Source organism: Arachis hypogaea, chromosome 10, assembly GCF_003086295.3.
Source record: "Arachis hypogaea cultivar Tifrunner chromosome 10, arahy.Tifrunner.gnm2.J5K5, whole genome shotgun sequence".
Lineage (NCBI taxonomy): Eukaryota > Viridiplantae > Streptophyta > Magnoliopsida > Fabales > Fabaceae > Arachis > Arachis hypogaea.
The window spans coordinates 107,887,314-107,909,706 of NC_092045.1; the positions used below are offsets into that span (position 1 = coordinate 107,887,314).

At 28.1% G+C, this 22,393-nt stretch overlaps 1 protein-coding gene and 1 long non-coding RNA gene across 2 annotated transcripts; both read left to right on the plus strand.

Annotated features, from left to right (window-relative positions):
* Window positions 1-4,477: 4,477 nt before the first annotated feature.
* LOC112716376 (uncharacterized) lies at window positions 4,478-8,229 on the plus strand. The gene is made up of 5 exons (XM_025768283.3): window positions 4,478-4,852; window positions 5,022-5,071; window positions 6,753-6,876; window positions 7,041-7,148; window positions 7,453-8,229. The coding sequence occupies exons 1-5, from the start codon at window positions 4,669-4,671 to the stop codon at window positions 8,109-8,111; spliced, it is 1,125 nt and encodes a 374-aa protein (XP_025624068.1). The 5' UTR covers window positions 4,478-4,668; the 3' UTR covers window positions 8,112-8,229.
* Window positions 8,230-10,574: 2,345 nt separating this feature from the next.
* Window positions 10,575-12,073, plus strand: LOC140175898 (uncharacterized). The gene is made up of 2 exons (XR_011866902.1): window positions 10,575-10,946; window positions 11,809-12,073. It is a non-coding gene; the product is annotated as an uncharacterized lncRNA (long non-coding RNA).
* Window positions 12,074-22,393: the final 10,320 nt, after the last annotated feature.

Here is a 22,393-nt window from a genome sequence, read left to right on the forward strand (position 1 = left end):
CTTGGTATGCAAATTGATAGCCAATGACTCTGTGTTTGAATGAGGCGTCCATTGATGCAAAAAGTCAAGAATTGACATTGATTGCTTTGTCTCAATTCCCATGAATTCACCGGCGATAGTGGCGAATCTAATTGGAACCTTCTCTTTCACCAAGTGATCTTGGCATTCTTGACCAACAATGATGAGCATAGTGAGATGTAAAGTGTATTGATGTTAAGTGTTTTTAGTTATAACTTATAAGTACTCTACTATCTATAATAAAGGTGTTCCCCCTTTACTTTGGGCGCCACTCACATAAAGACACAATAAACAACTTTTTTTAAAGATATATTAATTCTACCAATTAATGTTTGACATGTAGCATTGGTCAAATTAAAATACGGTCCACCTTTAACGGTTTTTTTTATTTGGTTATAACCAATTTTTTCATGGTTTTTCCCTCACCGGCATGCTCCTCCGCTCTTACTGCCACCGTCTCTCTCTCTCTCACAATTTCACCACAAAATCGTCGTCTTCCCGCATCTGAGGGATAAAGTAGAACCGTTGCCTTCCCTCGTTGTAGCCTGAACGACGCCGCCTCCAGCTCGGTCTTCATCGCCGCTGCAGAAGCATCTTCGCTGGTCTTAGTTGCAGCTCGTTCGTCAGCCTCTTCACGGCTCTTCCTTTCGGTAGTCTTCTGTGATTTTATTTAGTGTGTGTGTCTTCTGACCTTGATGGAGTGTGGTAATTGAAGACCAAGAAATGATGATGAAGAAGATTGGAACCATTGTTATAGCAAGAATGTTATTGAGAGTGCTGATTAGTTTTAGTGATTAATGATAATGATGATGAGATGATTGTGGGTGTTGTTGATGAAGAAGCACTTATTTGTATTGTTTTCAAATAAAGTTAAGGATGATTAAACAAAATGGCTCAGTGTATGTGCCTCTTATGCCATTGAATTTGAATTACAAAATTAGTGAGCTGTTGTAAACAACTAATCTTATGCCATTGTTGAATTTGAATTTATTGTTGACATGCATATTTGTATCTTGAAGTTTTTGTATATGCAATGTAGATATTAAAGAAAAACTTGCAGCAATCCATATGATTTGGTGTTGCATTGACTCATTTTAATATCTTTATTTTAATTATGTTTTTTTTTTTTAGTTGGTTCTTTTAAAAAAGACCAGTACTAATGTTGTTATTATAATTGAACCAAGTAGAAAAAGAAAAAGGAAAAGAAACCACCGGCTATTATGGTGGAAAGAGCTAAGGAAATGGAAACAGAGCAGGCCTTAGTGGTGGTAAGAACAGATGAAATGGAACCACGGCAGGCATTGGTGGTTAGTGAGAAAAAGTTAATATTTTACCATCAAGTTGGTGTAAGATGGAAGATGGTGCTCCCTTGTTGTTATAAACTTGTGTCTATCATGATGTAGTGCATGAAGAAGATAGGTTGCAGTTCCTATATTCTTTAACTGTAGGAAAGCATTGAGTAGCACTTTGTTTCTAGTTTGTATTTCTAAACTTGTACCTCTGATTTATTCCATCATCAATTTTTTTGTGCTTAATTTGTGACATGTTATGATATTTTGGTTTTGAAGTATTAAAGCAAAAAAAAAATGATTCACGAGTGTAACAGGAATAGTCTCACAATCTGAATTATGTAACAAAATTTATTTATCAATTAGTGCTTCTTCATTTTGAATACACTTATCTGGTGAATGAGCTAAATATTATTTCAATCACTGCATTGGACTTCATCTTAACCTTTTTGTATGTTCTTTTGTTTGCAGGAAAGAAGCTTTGCACCTTTACACGCGCAAGATGAAAGCAAGAGTGATTATTGAACTAACTATAGATAATTGTATTCTAAATAAAAAGCTCTAGAGTATTCAAGTAAAATGGCCTTGGAAAATAAGTTTAATTATAATTGCTTTATTTACTTGAAGTTGACTGACACAAAGTGACTTTTACTATGTTGATTTCTTAAAATTGAAAGTGATCAGGAAATGCACTAGGCATTGAAGAAGTAGTAAGGGAAAGGTACATACTGGTTGTTTGGGTATGATTACTTTACTTTAACACTTTCTTTTCCTTAAGTAAAACAAATCCTTTTCTTTTGATACTTAGTCATCGGCCTTACTTTTCTTTTGTTATCAAAATTAATGAGACTTGATGTAAAATACAAGAAATATTTGCATACACCTAAAGCTGTTATGAAAATATTCATAGCCAAATAAGACAATAAACCTGTCATGACAATTGAAAAGTTAAAGAAAATGAATTAGTTGAGCAAAGGCAGGGAAATAAATATAGATGGAGATGAGAGGCATGAACTGAAGCAGATAGGTCCCTGCCGCTCACAAAGACATAACTCAGTATGAAATTCATAACCATGAAAATTCAGTGTCTAACAGGTTTGTTTTCTTCAGATGGTCAGGCAAAATTTAAAGTCTAGCATCATGTACAACCACGATACAAAGTCTATCAGTAAAACTATTGTAATTCAAAATCCATAAATTGCAATAAATTTTCTGAAAACTTTAAGCTATAGAAGCTCAAGGCCAAGTTCTGATGGCTTCAACCCATTCCTTATCCAGTAGTTGTAAAGATAATAATGAAGCTTCCCATCACCTAGTCCAAATTTTAGTTCTTTCAAAAAGATTTCATTCTGCATGACATCCAATGCATTGGTGACACTGTAGCCCTTCTGTTTTGCTACAATGAGAGCATCATTCATCAGTTGAAGCAAGGGGTCTTGTTTGACCTCTGACAAGGGAGTTGGAGCTTCAATAGGGCCTTCAGGCAAACTGGTGTCCCTTACATCCTTGAACTGTCCGACATGTTGGGTTTCCCAAAATTTATACCTTCTTTTAAGGGAGAGGGATTCTTGAACTTTTTGTGCTAGATTGTCCAGTGCAAGATCATTTTTCTAAAATTCAACTCAGCAACAAAAGGATTTAGCTAAGTAATTATTTGAGTAGAACAGCAACACATTCAAAATTCAGTGAATGTTATCAATACCAAATTCATACAAAATGATTTTTCAGCAACAAAAAAAAACTTGCTCAGTGAATTTTTATCAACAAATTATTTAACAAATTCAACTCGGTGATTATTTTCAGTGATGAAAAGATATAGCTAAGTAATTATTTGAGTAGAACAACAATAAATTCAAAATTCAGATTAATAACAAATTTATTTCAATGATTTTTCGTCAACAAAAAAACTAGCTTAGTGAATTTTCATCAATAAATTATTCAAGGTTCATAATCAATGTGATTATTTTGAGCAACAAAGAGACTTATTAATTGATATTTTCAGCAAAACAATCAAAGACAGCAACAAAATAGAAAATGGAAGAACAGGAAAATTTGTTGAAACTCACCAAATTGGGACCAGGTTGTGCGAAGGAAGCCGACGACGGGGAGGAAGCTGATGGCGAGAGTTGCTGAAGACGAGGATGAAGTCCCGGGACCTGCTGCTTCTGTCTCCGGCGACGACGGGCGCAACGACAGCGTGAGACTGACTGCGAGGCAGTGACAAGACAGGGAGCGATGACGGCGTCCAGTCCCGGGAGCTGCTGCTATTGCCGCCGGCGATGACGAGGACAGGGAAGGAGCGCGAGACCGGAGATCGTAGGAGAGCGACGACGAGCTTGTTGGAGACAGTGAGAGAGACCGATGCCGAAAGAGGGAGAGAACTTGAGTTCGAGAGTAATGCGACACAGATGCACAGTGAGAGATGAGAGCTGCTGTGACAGTAATGTTGAGGGAGGAGAAGAGGTCGGTAAAACAACGTAGTATCATAGATTTAATGGAAAAAAAAAATGATTAGGATCGATTTATTTAAATCAGACAGATCGAACCAAAGATTAAAGTACCTAGTTTAAAGACAGATTTCATTAACCGATACACGTCAGCAACTTAAAAAAACTTGTTTTGGACATTTTTACATGAGTCTTCCCCTCCACTTTAACTAACCAATTATAATATATATAGCTTAGTATCGCTCTTTATTTCTATTTTTTTCAAGTTTTTTTGGTTCAAATATAAGCTTTTATTATTTTGATTAATATCACAATTATTATTTTTTACACATTTAATAAATAAAATAATAAATTACTGTAATTATTAATATATTAGTATTAAAATGTAGATACAATTGTGTAGTGGTATTTATAAGGGCTAAGTCAGGTCGAATTTTGTTAAGATTTAAATTTGATTATAATATTTTATTAGATGCATTTTAAAAAGTTAAATTGAATCATAAAATAAAAATAAATTAGGTTATTAAATTGAGTCAATTCGATATATAATTTTATAAATTTTATGTAATAAATTAATAAAATATAATATTTATATCAAACTAAATTATTTTAAAACAAAAATAAAATTATATAATAATATAAAATTATTACTATTATAAAATATAATTTTCGACCTAAATTCAATTTACCCGTAATATAACTCAAAAATATACTTGGAATCCAGACACAGGTATATAAAATGGCCACAGCCTATTACAACTGATGAATAAGTCTGAAAGCCACGCACATTTTACATTGACCAATTTGTCCTTCTTCCTTACTTCAATGTTCTTCTTTTGCTAGTTATATCCTTCTCTATAGCCCATTATTATTATTGTAATTATAATCAGTCTGAATATAACATTAATAGGAAAATGAGCAAGTTCTTAGTGATATTATATGTTGTATGGTTAGCTGCTTCTGGGTATGTTAATGGATCTATCATCAAGAAGGAGAAAGACCAAATTAGGGTCTTTGAATTAAAGAAGGGTGACCTTACTTTGAAGGTCACTAACTGGGGTGCCACACTTGTTTCCTTAGTACTCCCGGACAAATATGGTACATATGCTTCAATCTCTCTTCAGTGTGTGTGTGTTAGTTTTCACTTTTCATCTTCAAAAGAACTATAATTAAATCTTCCAGGTTTCTATGTGTTGCTTCGTTATTTTTTCAAAAGCCTTTCACTAACTTCATTATTTTTCTTTTCCTGCAATGTTGTTTGTTTTAGGAAAGTTGGGAGACATTCTTCTTGGATATGATTCTCCCGAGGCATACACTGTAAGCCTATTGTTTTAATAAATTATTTCTTTAATTATCAACAAAAATATTATCTTTACGTAAAAATTTAACTACTAACTTATATATATATATATTACCATACATATTTTTAATATTTTTATATTATTTTAATATGTATTTATACAAATAATTAATTTAGTAGTTAATTATATATTTATGCTTGTTTGTGAAAATATGTCTTATTTTTTTAATATTTTTTATTTTATTAATATAAATAGCAGTGAAAGTATGTTTTCACTAAAACAACAGTCCTAAAGATTTCTCTCTCTTCTTCCTTTCATCTCCTGTAAAAATTATTAAGTTAGGAGAGCCAAAGAATAACATGAATGATTATATATTTAAGTATTCTCTTAAAAAAAATTTTTTTTAAGTTTGTTTGATATTTTGTTTAGAATTTTTTTTATTTGTTTTATGTTATTTTTTTTAGATTCACTAATACAAAAATTAAATTCTAAATTTTTGAAACAAAATTTTAATACTATGTCATAATCCTATTTCTTTTAAAAGTTTAAATTTATAAAAAAAATAAAATAAAAGATTATATCTCTAATAATTCTCAATAAAAGTTTGAGATTGTTTTGCTTTTAATAAACTAAAATATCTAAACTATTCTCTTGATGGAAAAGAATGATTAAATTTAGAGTTAATGAACTATAAACACAACATGCATAATTATTTTTAAAGGAGTAGTTACCACATATACTAAATTATTATAAAATATTTAAATCGTTGATTTTTTAATTGATAATTCATTGTTGTATTTTTTCTCTCTAAATTGGAGAAGCCCAATGATGAATCGAACTGTATTATATTCATCTGTTGATAGCAAAATAATTTGGACTGTGACAAAACACAAACACAAACATGTGATAGCTAACATTTGTACTGTATAGTTTACCACTTGTCACACTTATTAGCTTTGTCGCTAGCTTACTTTTCTTGTCATCACGTGCTCTGTTACTCCATAAAATAGTTAGTTGACAACCAACCCCATGTATAGTTGCATTATATATATAACTAGCATATTAATTTTTTTATTTATTAGTTAAACGTGTATAATAAAAATGATAAATTAGTTATTAAAATAATAAACATCTTATATTCTAACTAAAAAATTATTGGATTTAGGTCATCAAGATATCTTAGAATTAAATCTTAAAATTATATGATGATTGATGAATAGTTTTAGTTAAAAAAATGCTAGAAGATCAATATTTTTAATGAAAAAAATAGAAAATTGGCTAAATTAAGTTGATTATTCATAAAATTACTTTCACTATGTTTACGTAAAATTTCTCTTATATTAAAGGAAGGAAGCCAAAAGAAAAATCCATAAAAAAATCTGACAATAAAAAAAAAACAGACATTTTCACAGCTGTACCGGAAAATGATTACTGGCAGATACTTTCATGTGGTACAATAATTGCATGCAATGTACTATTTTGTTCCAAAAACAATAAAAAAATAAAATATATTATATATTAATTAAAATCAACTGTTAAAATTAATTTTTTTTACAGTATATATATATATATATACAAGCAACGTTGCTCTCATTTGTAAAGTAAGATTCACCACTACATGATTGAATAAATAATTCAATATATATCTTTAAAGCATTTCTATGTACAAAATCAATAACTATATGTTTAATTTGCAGAACGATACAACATATTTTGGAGCTACTATTGGCAGAGTTGCTAACAGAATTGGAGGAGCTCAGTTTACATTAAATGGAATCCATTACAAATTAATTGCTAATGAAGGAAACAATACACTTCATGGTACATATATACTAGTGCTAGTACTATATATGTCTACTTTATTTCCCTAACTAAACACATATAATTCTAATTTAATTAATTTCTATTACTGCTAACAAGATCTGATGAAGAAAAACATGTCACATAGAAAGATTATCTCATAATTGTGCTTGTCCTCAACTTAGGTGGACCTAGAGGATTTAGTGATGTGCTTTGGAAAGTGATAAAGTATCAAAGAGACGGTGATAGACCCATAATCAAATTCAGCTACCACAGTTTTGATGGTGAAGAAGGTAATAAAACGAATGTTTTTCACTTGAATCATTATATAATTGTGATAATATTTAAACTTTTATGAGTATTTTTATATGAATTTCACTTACAATATATAACACAATTAATAATAAAAAATGGTCGTTGCACTGATATGAATATGTCTTTCTCTGTAAATATGACTTAAGAATCGTCAAATAGTTTATTATGTTTATTAATTAATATAATATCTATTAATATCTTAGTAATTATTTTCGGCGCAAAGACATCCTCAACCGATCTTGATAAAATTTCTAATGAGAATATTGAAAATTTATGTTTTAGGATTTCCGGGTGACGTATTGGTAACGGTGAGCTACATCCTAAGTGAAGAATGGAGTTTGAGCATAGTCATGAAAGCAAAAGCCTTAAACAAAGCAACACCAGTGAGCCTGGTTAACCATGCATATTGGAACCTAGGAAACCACAACAGCGGCAACATCCTTAACCAAGTTGTTCAAATCTTCGGATCCAAATTCACACCGGTCGATGACAACCTCATTCCCACTGGAAACTTCTCGTCCGTCCAAGGAACCCCATACGATTTCCTTAAGCCACAAGTTGTTGGCTCTAGGATTGACCAGTTATCCAAGACCAATGGCTATGACATAAATTATGTTCTTGACAATGACGAGGATGAGATTAGGGTTGCGGCTATTGTGACGGATAAGAGGTCAGGGAGAGTGATGAAGATTGCGACGAATCAACCGGGTTTGCAATTCTACACTGCGAATTATGTGAAGAATGAGAAGGGGAAAGACGGGTTTGTGTATCAGCCACGATCGGCGTTGTGTTTGGAGACTCAAGCGTTCCCTGACTCCGTCAACCATCCCAATTTTCCGTCAACTATTGTCACGCCGGAAAAGCCTTACAACCATCTTCTCTTCTTCAAATTCTCCACTACCCATGCTCCACATGGTTTTTTATTATTACTATTTGCATAACTCTTTGATGCGGGACTTAATCGGTTAGAATCCGTGAATGCGCTACTTTACCTATTATTTTTGAATGGGTAAAGTAATAAATTGATCCTATAAACGTAATTCTGTTTTAATCTTTAAAGTTTAAAGTGTTCTATTTGAATTCTATAAAGTTTCATTTAATATCAATTTAGTCCCACAGTGAGGTCAAACTTAAATAAATAACGGAACATAACAATAGTACAAGAACAAAATTGATAATTTGGAGAACAAGTACAAGCTCCAGAGGCACAAAATCAATCGTTGATACATCAAGTATAAGCTCTAGAGGCACAAAATCAACCGTTGATATTTTGATGTATCAACGGTTGATTTTTTTGTCTCTGGAACTTGTACTTGTTCTCCAAATTATCAATTTTATTTTTGTACTGTTGTTATGTAGGAGATTCCGTTAATTATTTAAATTTGACCTCATTGTAGGACTAAATTGATGCTAAATAAAACTTTTTTGAATTCAAATAGGACACTTTAAATCTTAAAGACTAAAAGAGAATTACGCCCAAACATAAGACAAATTTAATACTTTACCTTTTTGAAAAAAAATGCTAACTGTAGATTAAAATTATATATTAATATATTTATATATAAATATGTATATTATTTAATTTATTTTTAATATATATTTATATTTTATATTAATAATTAATTTTAATATATATTTAATATGATTGATTTTTAAATTGCATATTCTACTTTACTAATGTCATAGCTTTGTCTTATATAATATACTAACAATAAAAAATATATTATGTAAATATTATAAAACAATTACTATATATTTGTATATTAATATATATTACTTAAGTTTTTTAAATATATATTTTATAGATATAACTAATTTAATTACTGATATTTAATATATACATATTATAATTGTATTCTGTACTGGTAGCCCTGTTTTATTTTTTTTCATTCAATGTCTTTTAATTAAAATATAAGGTAAGGTATATGTCATTTTGATTAATTTTATGATTATTATATTTAATAAATTATTTTACTTGTTAGTACACTAAGTATATAAAAGCAGACACAATTGTATCTTTTTTAATTTTTTTTCTTTATTTGAATATCAGATGCAGTAGTTGTAACTAATTATATAAGAAAATGATAAAATAAAATCTTAAAACTTAATTTTGAATCAAAATTAGTTACGTCAGGCTTTATAGCCTTATAGGTATCTTACATGACTCACTAACTAACACTAACTGACTCAGCAAGTATAACTAACTTAAGCAGCTCCTTGTAACCAATTTACTAACTGTAACTAACAACTTGTACTCTCTGCAGCTATATATGTATGTATGTGGACTTCTCTTCTTCTACTGAGGGTCTGATCATATTCTCTTTCATGTGGAATGAGGTGAAGTTAGTTAGAAAGCTAGTGACGTGGGACACCAGTTTGTTTCGGTTTGTTACTGTTAGTTAGATAGTAGTCTCTGCATGCAATTATATGCAGTAGTTTCACGTGTTATATATGTGAAGCTACTATAAATAGCTAGCTTGTAGTTCAATCAAGCACCAAATTCAGTCATAATGAGAGTCACCAATTCTCTCACAAACCATTCTCTATGTTCTCTCTCTCATTCTCTCATTATTATTACACTACCCCCAAAGTCACCAAAAATTAAATTACCATAAATTAAGAGATCCGAATTTTTTCAGTATATAAATATAACCAAGATCCTAAGTCAATTTCTTCTCAGTCATGTATTAATGAGAGCTTTAAACAACTAAACGATTTTGCGTGGCTTCATAAGCTTGGTAGGTCAATATTCTAAACAATTTTTTTTGGGGTAGCGATAGAGTAAAGAAAAAAGAAAAGGACAAAGAAAGAAAGAAAAAAAAAAAGAAATAGAAAAAACCCAAGCTAAATGATGATCACAAAAGGGCCACCGCTTTCATGGTCACACGCTCTCGAACCTCATCCAGATAAACCATTCCATAGAGTCAACTGAGCCATTAACCCTTAATCTAGTAAGATTATCAGCCACATAATTTAACTTCTTAAGAACAACATTGAAATGAACCCACCCACTCCAAATGAATAAGATCAACAATTCGTGTTAGAATATCAGTGGTATTTGACCGACTTGTTTCGACAATTTGAGAAGAAATCAAGATGAATGCGTTAAAGCTATCAATTTCACAAAACACCCGCTACTAGAAAACTACTTATTATTATATATTAATATTTTTTGACAGATTTTATTTCATAGAGAAAGAGAGATTTTGCAAGGAAATTTTCGTCAAAACCAAAGAAAAATGAATTAGTATGAATTATAGACAAAAAAAATCTAATCTATCGATAATTCTATCCAAAAAATTAGTACTTTTGTGAGAAATGATTATCGATAGAAAATTCATCTGTATTTAAATGAATAAAATACTGTATTTTATTTAATTATTATAGATAAAAAATCTGTCTGTAATATAAAATATTCCGTCGAAAAATATAGAGTTAAATCTAACTTAACCCCACTCTCTCGATTTCCATTCATACTCCACACAAATAAAACACGAGCTTCTTCCTCTCTTCGTCGCAGGGCTGCTTCTTCTCTCCGTTGCACGAGCTTTTCCCGCCGATATCGCGGCTCGTATTGCACGTTCTCTTTTTGTCATCCCTTGCATCGCACAAGCCACTTCCGATTCGTTGCCGTTCTCATCGGGTTTGCTTCCTTCATCGCCATCGTTATAGAACTCTCTACGCCGCTCTTGTCGTGTCTGCTCCCTTCATCGCCATCTTCACAGAACTCTCTTCATTGCCGCTTTCGTTGCGTCTGCTCCCTTCGTGAATTTCAGGTATACTCTAATTTTTGTGATTCTATTGCTTATGGCTCAATTTTTTGTGTGCCAATTTTAGGTTTATTAATTTTTCTTTACAGTTTCTATCTTCTTGTTTCTGTTGATGCTGATTGAGCTTCTTGTTCCTATTGTAGCTTCTATCATATGCTGGTATCTCAAAATAGATGGTAGTTTTATCCTTTTCATTCTCTTTCTTCTGTTTAAATGTTTCTAATTTTTAGCTTAGAGATTCGATCACCTATTCTAAACTTCCATAATTTTACTCTATTTGTGATTTTTTTTATGTGGATAAATGCATTTGTTTTAGTTTGAAATGAACAATTTTTTATCTTAATTTGAGCTTGAACTATTTATATCAAACTATTACATGTATAATTGTAATTAGAATTCTTATTTCTTTAGTTGCTACTCTAAATTCTTAGTTCAGTTTATTGGTACTTGGAATTTATTGCAATTTTTTAGTATATGAATTTGTGAATTTGTGAATTTGATAAGTGTAGGCTCTAGATTGAGTTTGCTGATTCAAGTGTAGCTAAATTCTACGATTTTAGGTGAATTTTCAAGTTCGATAATGTTGGTTTTAACTACTAAATCAAGGAATAAGTGATTATTTTATAAGATTCCAAGATTTTGAAATTATCTAACTTTTACTTCAAATAGTATTAGGAGGATGTTTATGATTTTTTTTAAGATGCTATATTATTGTTCTTTATTTTATTATCGTTTTAACATATTTAGGTAGCATTATACTAATATTACAATGATTTTTCTGCCTATAGCTGTAAGAAGATTGTAGAATTGGTTTATCTGCTTTCTGTTTTTTATTCAAATATGTAAGTAACTATATATACATGGACAGGTCAAGTTGTTTGCTGAAGAGAGGAATGTTTGTAATTTGATATTTAAAGGCTTTGATTCACTTGCTGAACAGTATTTTGCTGAGATGACTATAAACAGTATCTCCATGCTACTTGGTATTGGTGAAGCAAATACCAAAATTATTAAAATATTTAGACTCGTATGAAACAATGTTACATCTTCATTTAGAGGTGTGGTTCCATTTACTAAAATTGTATATTTGGAATTCAAGTCAATGATTCTATTAAAGTTCAAACTTCAAAGTACTTGTCTTCTCTTAGCTATGTGCTTCATAAAGGAATTCATGTAGGAACTTTGGGTTCCATAAGGATTTTCTGTGCTATGAACAGATCAATAGAGAAAAAAAAGAGGTGAGATTAAGCATAGTTGTTTCCTATTTGCAAAGTTCTGCTAATAGGCTGTTGGATATCTAATAAGGTGTTGCTTGAAAATAATAAATTAATTTTAAAAAATATGAAAAAAATAAAGAAAGAATACAGGAATTGATTTGTTAATAGTCTCTCAAAGATTATCACTACTTTTGCAATTCATAAAAAAAACTCTGTTTTTCAAGTTGATAACCAAAACTTTAATGAGAAAGTTCTTTAATTTTTTGCCCTTTGTCCCAAGCACTATGTAGTAGTTTATGATTGATGAGTTTGAAAAACTCCATATTAATTTGATGATGATCAAATATTATTAAAACAATTAATTACAAAATTATTAATTTGATTTTTAATCCACACTTATTAATTAATAATTTTGTTATATGCAGATTTTATTAATGGACACAAAAAAATGCATGAAGCCCAATTTGATTGACAAAAATAATCAGTTTTATGCAAAATATTAATATAAGTGGCTGATTTATTAAAATGATAATTGGGCCAAAAATTTAAGAAGCAAGCCCAATTAAAATCCTTGCAAGATCAACAAGGGTTAGGTCCAAAATTGAAAATAAAGAGAAAGCAAAAGATGAATGCTTGCTTCCCACGGACACCAACTCATTCCATGGTTGGAATTCAAATTTTGAATTAAATAGATTTAATGAATGTCTTGGTATATGGAAAGAAAAAATCTGATTTGATGGCATTTATTGAGTTGGGCACGTTACAAGGCAAAAGCATGAGAATTTGATTTTAATTGATAACATTCATTGCTTCCATAGCTTTGCTTTTCTTTCTACTCTATCTTCTCTCTCTTTGCATTTGGTCACCTCACTGTCAGAGAAGAAGATGGTAGAAGCAAGTAATCTGAAGAAGGAAGCAGAGGCTAGGCATGGGTAATATAAATCTAACTCATTTTCATTTTCTTCTTTAATTACATTGCAAGTTTTTCTCTGTTCTCTCTCCTCTCTCTTTCGGTCTTGTCTAGCAGGAAAGGAGGGATGAAGCAAGCTATCAGTAAAAATCAAGATGAAGCTAGAAGCAAGCTACAAGACCATCAAAATGATGGCAAGAAAAAGCAAACAAAAAGTATACTGTGACTAAGATTCTCATTTACTTGTGGTAAGATTTGGTGATGAGATCTTGGCTTCTTCATACCAAAAATGGTTGAAGAAGATTTCGGCCAGAAAAGAGAAAATCTTTAGAGGGATGGCTTGTCTCTAATCTTGCTCAACCACCATAGGAGGTAGCTACAGTGGCTATGTAATGGAAGAGGCAGAGATAGGAACAGATGAAACTATCATCATTATGAAGCATCAAGGGCCAGAAGTTCATCTTGGAGAGCAAGGAAAGTTGAAGGGCTCGGGTTGATGAAGATTGGTGACTAAGGAAGGACTAGAGGTAATTGCATGTTGGATTTTGCATGGGTTATCTCTTCTCTCTCTCTGGCCGAACCGGTTCTGTTTTTTGAAGAAGAAGAAGTTTAGCTTGGTTTGTTTGGTTTCAACCGTGGAGGCTTCTTCCTATAAATAAGGGAGAACAGCCAGGGCTTGAAGTAAGGAAGAAGAGTGAGAGTGCAAGGCACAGAATTCTCAGAGCTACCTAAGCTAACAGATTTTCTTCTCCTTCAATATATTCTATTTTATAATTTTTCTGTTTAATTTTGTCATGTCTTGAGTCTCATGAAAACAGGCAAACAGTGAAATTTGTATGAAAAAGCCATAGAGTGGAAAAAGGCAGAGAGTGCAAAATTAAAAGAAAAAGCCATGGATGTCCTTAGAGTTCTTTTGTTCATCTATGTTGTGTTTTATGATTCTGTGGGAATCCCCTTGTAAGTTGGGTTAGCACTTTACAATTGAAATCTTGGCAGTGACCAAGTCAAGTTCAGTTTGGGATTAGATTCTGGACTTGTCCCAGATAGGAAGGGTAGTTCCTAGGGAGAATTGGTGCTTGTAATCAAGAATGATTATAGTGAAATTCCATCATCTTTGTGATGAAGACTGGATGTAGGGTGCACTGCACTTAGCAGTTGAACCAGGATATATTTGGGTGTAATTTTCTCTCTCTTTTACTCTATTTCTATTTCTGCTGCATAGAAGATAAAATCGAAAAATATCTCGTGCTAAGTGACGAGACAAAAAAAAAAGTCTCGTGGTTAGGGACGAGAAAAAAATAAAAAAGTCTCCAGAAAGTATTACAAAGACCAGCAAGTGTTCAGAAGTGAAAAAGAGGCTAAGATTCAACCCCCCTTCTCTTAGCCACTGAAACCATCAATGATGAATCAAATTTTTTTAATTAATTACTGTTTTTTACATATGCAGTCTCTTAAGATGGTATCCACTAGCATGGCCAAAGAATTCATTGGCATAAATGCATGACGGATATGATATGATATTTGGGATATCATCGAGAATGATTGACCTTGTTTTAATCACTTTTTCTGTGCATTTTTGTAAAAATTTCAATAAAATTTTGATAATTAATTTGGTACTATTGTCTTTGTTCTTGATACATTGTAAAAATCAAACATCGTGTTTGGTTCTATTGTTAATCTTAAATACTGATTCTTTTGAAATACATTGAATGTTTGAATACAAGTTAGATGAAAATTAGATGAAAATTTATATTTATTTTGTATGAAAATAAGTTTATTTTACAATGAAAAAATCTAAAAAAAATTATGTTTTATTTTAGTGACAGATTTATAGACGGATTTTTCGTCTGTATTCAGAGTTAGAATGCTTTTCCAAGGCTCCAATTATTGACAGAAGATTTGTCAAAAAATCTAACGCTAGTTACCAATGAAAAATCTGTCGAAAAAGTCGGACGGTTTAAGTGAAATGGAAGTGACGATTATCAAGAAAAAATCTGTCTGTAATAGATCATAGAAAAAAATTTGTTGATAAATTATCGACAGAAAATCTGATAGTTTTTTAGTGAAATAAGGGACCATTACCGAAAAAAATTATATCGATAACAGAAAAAAATATATCGGTAAATAATTTTTGACGAAATTTTTACAGAATAATAAAATCTATCAGTAATTTTGTCAATAACCAAAAATCCATTTGCAATAAAGACCAAATACTGTAATAAGCAATTTTTTAGTTTAATCTAAATATATATAATATCATATCCCTGGAATAGTATGATATTATTAGTATTTTAATTTTCTTTGTCCTATATTGACAAAATCAAAATTTATCTTCTAAGATATTCTTATGAAAGCAATGCGTTTACACTTCATATTTATTTTATGTTTTTTTTATTATTCTATTTCAATTTATGGCAAATTAATGATCATAAACTTATAGAAACCAATTGTTGATAATAAGGATTATATTTTTCACTTTTGACGTTTGTTTAAGATTTTGTAGTTTTTTAAATTGAAGTAATTAGTTTTTGAAATACATGATTAGATATATATTAATTAAATATTAAGTTGACATAATTATACAAATAAAAAAATAATTCAAATTTTGAATCGATATAATATAAAGAGAAATAATATTAATAGTTAATTAGTAAAAGAAAAACTCAATAATTAATTTTATTTTTATATTATAATAAATTTATTTATTTTTATAAAATTTAATTAAAATTTGTCTTAAAAGTTATCGATTGAAAATGATAATAAAAAAATATAAATTAATATTAATTAAAATATTATAATTTTATTATTTGGAGATATATAGGCATTTTTTTCGGTTATAATCTTAGAGAAAAACAATAACATATAGAAACAATCTAAATCCTGTGGCTAATATTTTAGTTTTTTTTGTGCAACAAAAGTCGGCTTCAAGTTAACCGCACTATCAACTTCAAACCATGTTTCTATTTAGAAAAATTATTCAAACTAAGCTATATATGATATTTTGGTAAGTGTTTAATTTTATCGTGTCTTCCGTTGAAAATGATATAATTGAAGTAATTTTTTTTAGGAATAAGTAGTGTTTTGGTCCCTAAAATTTAGGGTCAAAATCGAAATTGTCCCTCTTCTAATTTTGGATTTAAAATTATCCTTAATGTTTTTTTTGTATTAAAATTGTCTTTTTTATTAAAATTTTTAATTTAATTCCTAAACTACCCTTATTCCTATTTTAATAATAAAAATTATAAAATTAAAAAAAATAAAACGCGCGTTTGGGGAAGGGGAAGAAAACGCGTGGGTGGGAGGTTATACGAAGGTGCAGGGGCAGGGAAGGGGGAGGGGGATGACGCCGGGAAGGGAGCAGCTCGCTGCTGCTCGCGTTGCTTCCGTCAGACCCTGTCGCCGCCGTTCGTGCTTCAGTCGCCGCCACCATCGCGCCGTTTGCGTCGTGCCATCGTGAGCAGAACCACGAAGAGAGATGGATCGCAAGTGAGGGGGTCACGGGCTTAGAGCCGCCGTGCCTTCATCACCACCGCGTCCTCACCGCGTTGCCGCCGTCGTCCTCACCACGCTACCGGGGAGTGGAGAGCGAAAGAAGGGGGAGAAACAGGGAGGTCGCCGCCGTGACCTCCTCATCGTCGTCGGCTTCCGCTCCACTGTTGGTCGCCGCCTCGCCGCCTCTGCTTCTTGCTTCGATTTCTGTTTCTGCTTCGTCTTCTGCTTCTTGATTTGTTGAATCTTTGATTTGTTGAATCATTGTTGGATTTGAGTTGTTGATTTTCTTGATTTTTGAATTTCTTGATTTCTGAATTGTTGTTTGCCGTTGATGGAAGAAGTTTGTTAATTGATATCTGTTTGTTGTTTGCTGTGGTGGTGGTGATGGTGGTGGTGGTGTTGGTTGGTGGCGGTGGCGGTGGCGGCGGTGGTGGTGGTGTTGGTGTTGATGTTGGTGTTGGTGTTGGTGTTGGTGTTGGTTGGTGGCGGTGGTGGTAGAGGAGGTAATTGTGTTGGTAGTGGTGAGGGTATTTTTGTTCAAAAAAAATTATAAGGACGATTTTAATACAAAAAAAAAACATTAAGGATGATTTTAAATCCAAAATTAGAAGATGGACGATTTCAATTCTGATCCTAAACTTTAGAGACCAAAACAGTACTTACACATTTTTTTTAGTCTATGTGTTACATGTATTTTTTAATAAAATAATAATAGAATTTTTTTATGAGTAGAATCGAATTGAAGAATTTAGCAAATAGTGATCTTTAATTTCATCCGCGCATGACATGGATATTCTGCTAATATAAATACATAGATACACACATTATAATGATATTTATTTTTTTAGATAATTATTTATATCGTTAATATAAAAAAGTAATTACTTTTACTAACGTATCATTACGTAATTAAATGTATATATATAAAATTATTTTATGACCGTGCATAAAAATTAAATTATATATACAATTTTAATTTAATGCACTATTGATATAAATAAATTTACGTGTACATTCAATTACATAGTGATATTTCAATAAAAATATTTTTTTATTAATAAAATCATTTAAAAAAGCGAATATAATTAAATAATTATATAAATATTGTTACATCATTAAAATATGATATTTTATAATTTAAAAATGAATTTAATTTTGATATATTATTAATTTAAAATTATTTTACAAATGCATTAAATTATATCTAATACTATATCATCAATAAAATAATTATCTTTTATATTAATCGTAAAAATAATTATCTAAAAAAATATATTTTTTATTTTATATGTATATATTATTAATATATTAAAATTAAATTTAAAAAAATTATTTTTTTACTATTTATTAGTATATAATTATTTATGTATTTTTTTATTAACTAAATTTAAAAAAAAGTTTTTGATGATAGATCAATGCAATAGACAAATCTCATCAAAATTATTTGAGCATAGTATTACATTTTACTAATTAATTAAATTGATGAAAAAATAATAATAAAATATTTAAATTGATCGATAATTAAAACATGTCAATTATAAATGTTTCGAGTGCCTTAGTGTCTTTTGTTATCAAAAGAATGTCTTTAATGTCTTTATGAAAAAGAAAAAAAATTATGTATGTCTAAAAGTTAAATATATTAAACGGATACCTTTTCTTAAAAAAATATATACAGTCAAAGTGATACTTAATGAATTTTCGATAAGACATTTTAGATTCTAGTAAATCTTTATAACTCTAGAAGTCTCTTAAATATTATTTTGTCGCACAGTTGGATCCCATTATTATTTATAATAAAATATTTAATATACATGTTGAACAAATACGATCTTAATAAATTTTTTAAATATAATTAAATTTTTAACAAATATCATTATAAGGTAAATTGGTCCACAAAGATCAATTCATCTTAAAAAATTTTAAAATAATAAAAATTAATTAAGAATTGAAGTATCTAATTTAAAATTTCTTAGAACTAATTTAAATCTTTATTCTAAAAAAAATAAAAGCAATTGTGAACAAATCCACTCAATAATTATGAAGGTTATATTCTGACAAAATAAATATTCTTAGAAGTTTCTTCATCTCAATCTAAAATCATAATAATAATAAATAGAAGAATATGATTATAATTTTCGAGTATTATTTGCAATAATTTATTATAAGGTAACCTTTTTTAAAAAGTTGAAACTTGAAAGCAAAGTTTTATAAAACGTAAGACTAATTACTGTGCCAGAAATTAATGAGTTTGAAAGTATTTAATTTAGAGTAATAAATAGTTCAATTTTTTATTATATCATATTTTCACTTAATATATAAAATAAAAAATTATTATAAGACAGTGTCATGATGTCATTTTTTTAAAAACTTTAAACGGATAGAAATAGATAATATAAATAATTATATTTTTATATATTTTTTAAATTAATTTTTTTTAGAAATACTTGATTTTTTGTATAGATTTTTTTTATTTGTCTGATACTATTATTTTTCTTATTTTTAAAATTCATGAAAGATTAAATTTTAAATTTTTTGAATATAAAATTTTGATACTATATATGTTATAATATCACTTTTTCTAAAAATTTAAATTAATAAAAAATATAAATAATTATATTTCTAATATATAAATATAGATATATATTATATTTATTATATTATTATTTAATCTCAATTTATAATACACTGAATTTCAAGTTAAATAAAATATATATAGCAATAGTAGTTCAAACAATTAATTAAAATAGTCTTATTAAATAAATAGACTTATTACTTATCATTACCATCTATTATATATCTCTAATTTTATAATTAAAATATATTATATATCACTTTTTTTATTATATTAAAATTAAGTTTTTTTCTCCAAAATTAAGGAATCCTTCTCTCATCCTTACTAATTTTACAACCAAAATGTGTCATATGTCACTCCCTCATTGCAATTGAAATTAAATCTTTCTCTCCAAAATTAAAGAGTTCTTCCCTCCTCTCTCTTCCTTTTTCTATTTCTCTCATTCCTTCAACTATTCTATCTATTTTGTATATCATTATCAATATCAATGGCTAATTACTAATTTGACAATCAAAATATGCAACATGACATTCTTTAATTACATTAAAATTAAAATGAAAATTGAAATATATTTATATTATGTATCATATATTACTATCTAATTTAATAATTAAATGTGTCACGTGACACTCTCTTATTAAAATTGAGAGAAAATATTTTTTTCAAAATTAATAAACTTCTTTCTTAAATTCTCTCATCTATCTACCTCTCTCCAATTTTCTATTTCTCTCTACTATTTTTACTCATATATAATTTATATTTTATATTAGTAATTTGATAAATCAAAATATGTCATCCGATATTTCTTTAAAATTAAAATAATTTTTTTTCTTCCAAAATTAACAAATTTTCACTCTCACTCTCATTCTTCTTTATCTTTCTCCCTCTTTTCTCTCATTCTCTATTTTTTCTATCTTTCTCTTCTAAAAAAAATAAAATTAACAAAAGAATATAATTTAAATAAAAAATATTATTATTATTGTTATTATATATATAATATTTTAGTTTTTTATTTAGTTTTAAATTTTCACCGCTTATCTTTCTAATTTACATTTTTATTTCTCTTTTTTCAAATATTTATTATATATAATTTGGAGAGAATACTAATGTTATAATTAAAAATTAGAATCAAGATTCAATTGTTTAAAAAAATTATTTTTGAGTTAATTTTATAACTATCAGTATAATTTTTTTTACTAATATCTAATTATAGTTTTATATACATAGAGAGAAAAAATATCATTTTTAAATAACAAGTATACAAATTAATTATTTCTATTTGTACAACAGACTTAACAGTTAACATCTAATTAAATATAAAAATATACACGTTAAATTGTTTTAAATTTTAGATAATAAATGTTAAAATTAATTATTAATAAAAAATTAGACTTTTTCAGATAAAAATAATAACTAAAAACCTTATTATTTGATTTTTTATTTACAAGTACCTTAATCTTCTTAGTCAGAAACTTTTGTCAATTTATAAATTTTTTTAAAAAATAGTTTGATTTATAAATCTTTTATACCATACATAATTTATACTGTCAAAATAAAATGGACTATAATTTTAAAAAGTTTATATTCCCAAAATATTATTACAGATAAAAATATTAGTATACATAAAATTTCAACCCAGAAAAATCTCAAAAAGATGTTAACATGCCTAAACAAGCTGTTCTCTTGGGTTTTCATCATTCATGTCTGCAACATGCGTATGTTCCTTTAGTTTCTAGTTTGTTGGCAGTGCCTGTTTCTAGTGTCTTTGTCTTCGCCATTTTCATTCATACATTTTACCTTTTTTGCTAAATTTATTCATATATTTATTTTATTCATGAACTTGTTTTCTTTCTTTTAAAAAATGTTTTCATTCTTTTTTAATAGCACTTAATGTTAAGTGAATTTTTTAATATCTATAATTTAGTGTCTAATTTTTGTTTAATTTATTTTTTATGATAAATTTTAAATATTAATTTTTAAGTTTTTTAATAAATTAGACGATTTTTTTTATGTATCATAGCAATCACCTTGTTAATTCACTGTAGCAACTCAATTTATTTTGTCCTTTTATCCTCGTCTTTCTCTCTCCTTCTTTAATATTTTTATTTCTGCGTAATTTTTCGAAGTTTTAAATTAAAAGGATAAAGAACTATTTTGGTTTTTTAATATTTAGATTAAAATATTAAATTTTAATTTATTCTTTAACATTTTAAATATTTTATTTTTTATTCAAAAAATTTTAAACAATTTTAATATTGTTCTAATATCGTTAAATTTAACACTAATAGTTAATAGAATAAATAATATAAACATTAACAACTTACTAGTTAAGTTATATTTTCTTTTTATATATTAAAAAAATATAACTAAAATTTTTTGTAACACTTCTCAATTTTTTTTGTACAAAACTTCAAATCTTAACAATTAATTATCAACGCTTTAAAATTAAAAAAAAATTTATATTAATAATTATTGATAGATCAATTTTATTTACTATATACTAAAATTGAATGCTATTATTTCTTAAAAATGCAAATTATTTATATCAAATTTAATAGTGAAACAACATTAAAACCACTTAAAATTTTTTAAAATAGAAATAAAATATTTATAAAAATTTTTAGAACTAAAATAAAATATTTAAAATATTAAAAACCAAATTAAAATTTAACCTAAACATTAAAAAACTAAAATAACACTTTATCCTAAATTAAATTACATGCATTCTAAAATCCTTCTTCCTTATAATATTCTTTTTCCAGCCATTATAGACGTGTGATGGGCACATGGTTTTGATAGGTAAATTGGCTTACGGATTAATATTGTCCTATTTCAATTAGAAAAAAAAATAAACTGATTTAATATTTTTCTATTATTAAATTTAACATAAATAATATTATATTGAAGACCCAATAATATTCAATTTTAGTATATATTTAAGTAAAATCGATTCACCAATGATCACTAATATAAAAATTTTGAAGTGTTAGTTGATTGTTAGGATTTTAAATTTTATACCAAAAAAATAAAAAAAAAGTGTTACAAAAAGATTTTAATTATATTTTTCTAACACATAAAAAAAGATATGACTTAACTTATAATATTATTAATATTCACATAATTCATTTCATTAACTATTAATGTCAATCTAACTGTAGAATAATATTAAATTTATTTAAAAAATTTTTAAGACAAAAATAAAATATTTAAAATATTATAGACTAAATTAAAACTTAACCCAAATATAGGTGACTAAAATAAT